This window comes from Sciurus vulgaris (assembly GCF_902686455.1).
Source record: "Sciurus vulgaris genome assembly, chromosome: 7".
Classification (NCBI taxonomy): domain Eukaryota; kingdom Metazoa; phylum Chordata; class Mammalia; order Rodentia; family Sciuridae; genus Sciurus; species Sciurus vulgaris.
In genome coordinates this window covers 157,199,591-157,204,489 of record NC_136467.1, presented here as the reverse complement: position 1 = coordinate 157,204,489, position 4,899 = coordinate 157,199,591, and the positions used below count along the sequence as shown (strand labels likewise).

At 49.3% G+C, this 4,899-nt stretch overlaps 2 protein-coding genes across 2 annotated transcripts; both read left to right on the top strand.

Annotated features, from left to right (window-relative positions):
• The first annotated feature begins 496 nt into the window (after positions 1-496).
• Positions 497-1,220, top strand: LOC306665923 (histone H2A type 1-E). The gene has a single exon (XM_079147587.1). It carries the CDS (start codon positions 661-663, stop codon positions 1,051-1,053), a length of 393 nt encoding a protein of 130 aa, XP_079003713.1. The 5' UTR covers positions 497-660; the 3' UTR covers positions 1,054-1,220.
• A 741-nt stretch (positions 1,221-1,961) lies between these two features.
• Positions 1,962-2,473, top strand: LOC306665688 (histone H3.1). Its single transcript, XM_079147345.1, has one exon. It carries the CDS (start codon positions 1,994-1,996, stop codon positions 2,402-2,404), a length of 411 nt encoding a protein of 136 aa, XP_079003471.1. The 5' UTR covers positions 1,962-1,993; the 3' UTR covers positions 2,405-2,473.
• The last annotated feature ends 2,426 nt before the right edge of the window (positions 2,474-4,899 follow it).

Genomic DNA, 4,899 nt, shown 5'->3' with positions numbered 1-4,899 from the left:
GAGAGTTTAAAATTCTGTGTTTGGGGATTATCTTCCCACCCAAACTTGCCCCCAGCTTCCTGGGAGAAACCGGACTACAGTCCAAACGCTTCAGCTACTTTCCCTGAAACTGGTTGGCTGAAGAAAACTTTCGTGGTGTGGGCAGCCGTGGGCGAGCTCACAAGGCGCTGGGACACTTGGTAGCAGCCCCGGCGCCCTCGGACACCGCGCACGTGAGCAGCTCCTTGGGCAGCAGCAGGCGCATGGGGGTCGATTCCCCGGACGTGACGTGATGCGCGCTTCGGTCCTTTCTTCTTCTGTGCCTCGGTCAGCGTCCTCTTGGAGCCCTTGTGCAGGGCCAAGAGGGCGTCCCTGGCTCAGGCACAGCGAGAACCACAAGTACCCAACAGAGAAAGACTGGTGACTACACTCAAGTTTATTTAGAACTCAACATGCAAATGAGTGAAGTCTAACATGTGATTGGAGGACACATGGAGCGCACAGCTCAGTGTTGTCCAACCAAAATGCCTGCTCCTAAAAATTGCAGTTACAATATTTTAAATGAACTTACAACTTCAGCCAATGGCTGAGCTTCTTTTTCGCGCCCAAAGTGGCTATAAAGTCTGCGAGTTTCTTTTTCTTTTCACATAGTCGTTTTCAGTGCAGTTGGGGATTATCGTCATGTCTGGACGCGGCAAGCAGGGCGGCAAGGCGCGCGCCAAGGCCAAGACGCGCTCTTCTCGCGCCGGGCTGCAGTTCCCAGTGGGCCGAGTGCACCGCCTGCTGCGCAAGGGCAACTACGCCGAGCGGGTCGGGGCCGGCGCGCCGGTCTACCTGGCGGCGGTGCTGGAGTACCTGACGGCCGAGATCCTGGAGCTGGCGGGCAACGCGGCCCGCGACAACAAGAAGACGCGCATCATCCCGCGCCATCTGCAGCTGGCCATCCGCAACGACGAGGAGCTCAACAAGCTGCTGGGCCGCGTGACCATCGCGCAGGGTGGTGTCCTGCCCAACATCCAGGCCGTGCTGCTGCCCAAGAAGACCGAGAGCCACCACAAGGCCAAGGGAAAGTGAAGTCCGACTTCCCGCTAGCCTTCCTAAAACCAAAGGCTCTTTTCAGAGCCACCCACTCTTTCTGAGGAAGGACTGAGCACTCTAAGCCGGTCAGAAATGTCCGGCAGGGTTTTAAGCACATTGAAGTGAAAGTTTGACCAAGCATTTAAACATTAAATTTGAATAGAAAACCCCTTCTATATAACATTCCTCTAAACATTCCTGGTTCTTTAAACATTTCGGTGATTTGCTGCAGTGAGTACGATAAACGCTGAAACAACTTATTTACCTGGGTCTTTCATAGGAGACCCAGATAAACTAACAAACTGGAAAAGACCCTAGTATTGACCAATGTTAAAATATCACTCCGCGAGTAGTAAGTGCACGCCGGACAAAGTGAAGCAGCCAATTGATCGCATCAAGATCAATTTTGTCACATGCTATTGGTAACGTTTTGGTCAATCGCATTTCTAACCCTCCGCCGCCTTCCACTCCCTCCCCACACCAGGCAGTACACAAGTTCTGTTCCAGCAGCCAATTTGCCAGTCTATTACACTTTTCCTCTTCTTTTTTTTTTTTTTTTTTGAAGGGGGGGTGGTACAATCGTTAAAAGCAGTTATGAAACAACTGCTTTTACATACTAACGAGTACATTATTCTCGTAATTTTTCCACATCACCTGAAATAGGAAAAGAAGGCTCAAAAAGTGCTTTAAGAGCAGTTTAGATTGACTCCCACGTATTCCACTTCAGATTCTCTTTTCATGAGAGGAATCGTATATGCTTGAAGTCGTAAAAATCACGAAAGACAAAACGGCTTGAAAGGTGGACACGGATTGAATTAGAAGCCAATCAAGTTACAGCTGCAACGGTTCTGGCCAATCAGGACGAGATCGTCAGTATAAATTCGGATCATCGCAACAGCGCTTCAGTTCCTTTTTTACAGGGCTCTACTCTGTCTCCATGGCTCGTACCAAGCAGACGGCTCGCAAGTCCACCGGCGGCAAGGCGCCGCGCAAGCAGCTGGCCACCAAGGCCGCCCGCAAGAGCGCGCCGGCCACCGGCGGCGTCAAGAAGCCGCACCGCTACCGACCCGGCACCGTGGCGCTGCGCGAGATCCGCCGCTACCAGAAGTCCACCGAGCTGCTGATCCGCAAGCTGCCGTTCCAGCGCCTGGTGCGCGAGATCGCGCAGGACTTCAAGACCGACCTGCGCTTCCAGAGCTCGGCCGTCATGGCGCTGCAGGAGGCCTGCGAGGCCTACCTGGTGGGGCTGTTCGAGGACACCAACCTGTGCGCCATCCACGCCAAGCGCGTCACCATCATGCCCAAGGACATCCAGCTGGCGCGCCGTATTCGTGGGGAAAGGGCCTGAGCTCCAAGACTCCCTAGCCACCTCCCCAAAGGCTCTTTTAAGAGCCACCTAAGTTCTCGTTAAGAGTGCTGTTCCACGGCGACCTATACTTATTTTTTTTCATCTAGTCGACTACGTTCTCACTTGAACGTGAAGTTATGGAACACTCAAGAGCTCGTTTCGCATTGAACTGGAGCGTGTATTAGGCAAGTAAAGAAGTGGGGATTTTGCGGGGGGATGCTAGAAATTGATCCCAGGTTCGCTGAGTCACATCCCCCCTCCTTTCATCTGAGGGTATCGCTAAATTGCTGAGGGTGTCCTAGGCTTTCAGAATCCTGGAATTACTGGCATGCACCAGCACGCCCAGCTGAGGAGTCATTTCAAAGGGGTGATTTCTTTCCTCCACCAAAGGAGAGTTTGCCAAGGCCGAAAACGTTTAACAGGCTCGTTTTCCCAGGAAGCCTGCCTGGGACTACAGGCAGGTGTGTACCGCTGACCGGGAATTGCCAACCACTTAAAACCTGATAAACTACTTATACATGGGCCCGTCGCCCCCACTTCTGGTTGGCTTTGACTTACTATGTATCCACATCACTTCAAGGATCATCTCGAGTTTTAAACAGCTCCATAGCTAGTGACTCATAACTGTCCCGACAGGTTCCCAGGAGGTGAAGTTCTTAAGGCAATGTCGATGTTTTGCGTGGGGTCTAACAATAGTGGTGTGTTAAGAGATGGGGCCTTCCAGGAAACAGGCACCTGAAAATGTCCCATCCATTCCACCCTGATCCATGAGATCAAGTGAGAAAATAGTAGCAGGTATGAATTTATTAGAAAGAATGGGAAAGAAGAAAAGAATAGAAGAGTGGTTTTCTCAGAGAAGAGGGACAGGGTGCCCTCTAGGTTTATTGGGAATCTGGAGAGGTTTCTAGAATCCCACCCAAGTCCCCTCTTTTTATTTTGGACTGACAGCCTGGGGGAGATAGAATGGTTTGGTGCTGAGTTGAAGTTTTTAAGAAAATTGAGACCTCCTCTTTTTGCCTCAGTTTCCTGCCTCTCTTAATCAGTTTATTACCCTTTGAACAGCCAGCATCAAACTGAGGGTTCTGATGTTTTTCTTGCCAGGGTGATGGGGGTTGTGAGTTTCTGTGATAAGGAAGGGTCCAGGCCACCTGGGAGGGTGTGACTTGATCTTGGAACAATAGCTTTTTTTGTTTCTTCCTTCATTTGGTACTGGGGATTGAACCCTGGGGCACTTTAGCACTGAGCTACATCCCAGCACTTTTCATTTTTTATTTTGAGACAGGTATCACTGTTGCTTAGTGCTTCGCTAATTTGCTAAGACTGACCTTGAACTTGCCATCCTCCTGCCTTAGACTATCTTCCAGGTGCGTATCTGTCAGATAAGCCTCCCTGTGGTTTTCAGTTGCCCTCCAATTGTTTTCTGCTCTTCCATTCATGGCTGAGTAGCTACCTAACAAGTGGACCTCAAATTCTCTTACCTAATACTTTGTTTAAAGTGTCACTCCTGAAAACAAAACCTGAATTTGGTCAAACCAGCTGAATGACTGTTACCAGGAGGACACGGTAGTGTTCAGATGAGCATTCTGGTTCCCATGAGAATTGAGGTTTTGTCTGGCTGTAACTCACCTGATAACTTCATAAGATAAAGCTCTGAAATGTTTAGTCTCCATCCCCATTCCAAGATTGTGATATTGTAGTTTGTACCATGGTCTTATTTGCTTGCTTGCAGGAGCCTAGTAGTGTAATCATGTGCCTGAGGGCCAGTTGGTGGGCATCAGGCCATCTAACTAGTTGCTGAAACCTGTAGGCCAATCACCTGATGCTACACCAATGATTTACCCAGGCAGAAGCCAGAGTAGAGAACACCTGCTGCAGATGTGTCCCACCTGGGGCACCTGAAAGTTTCTAAAGACTTGGACCCTTGCATGACTGTTGAGAAAAGGTGCTTCCTAACATCTGTGAAGATAAGTTTCACAGTTAGGTTTTACTAACTTCTCCCCTCGTAGAAGATACAAGTGATAGAACCAAAGATTTGTTGTTCTGCACGCTGTTTTATTCCTAGGACGGATTGATAATTTGCTATAGGACAGATAGCTCCAACTCAGCCCTCCAAAGGCTTTAGGAAAACAGAAGATTCCATTTTGGAAAATGGTATTAGCCAGGGCAGAAGGCCTGATTTCCTTCCGTGGAAACGGTAGACATGCAAGACCATGCAAAGGTCTTCCTGCTTCATTTCTAGGACACTGGCTGGAATTTTGGAGTCTTCTGAGGTCTGGTGTTTCAAATGGACTATTCACTGTGAGCACACTCAAGTGAGGACTTGGAAATGGGGGTTTAATTTGATGCTCCCTCCTTCAAAAACTGGAGCCTAATTTCAGTCCCTGTGCATGTATCCTGAATTTAGAGACAAGTTTCTAGGGAATAAAATAAAATAAAAATCCAGTCACTTAGAGACTAGGTCATGACAGGCACTGTGCCTCCTACTGGCTCAGTTC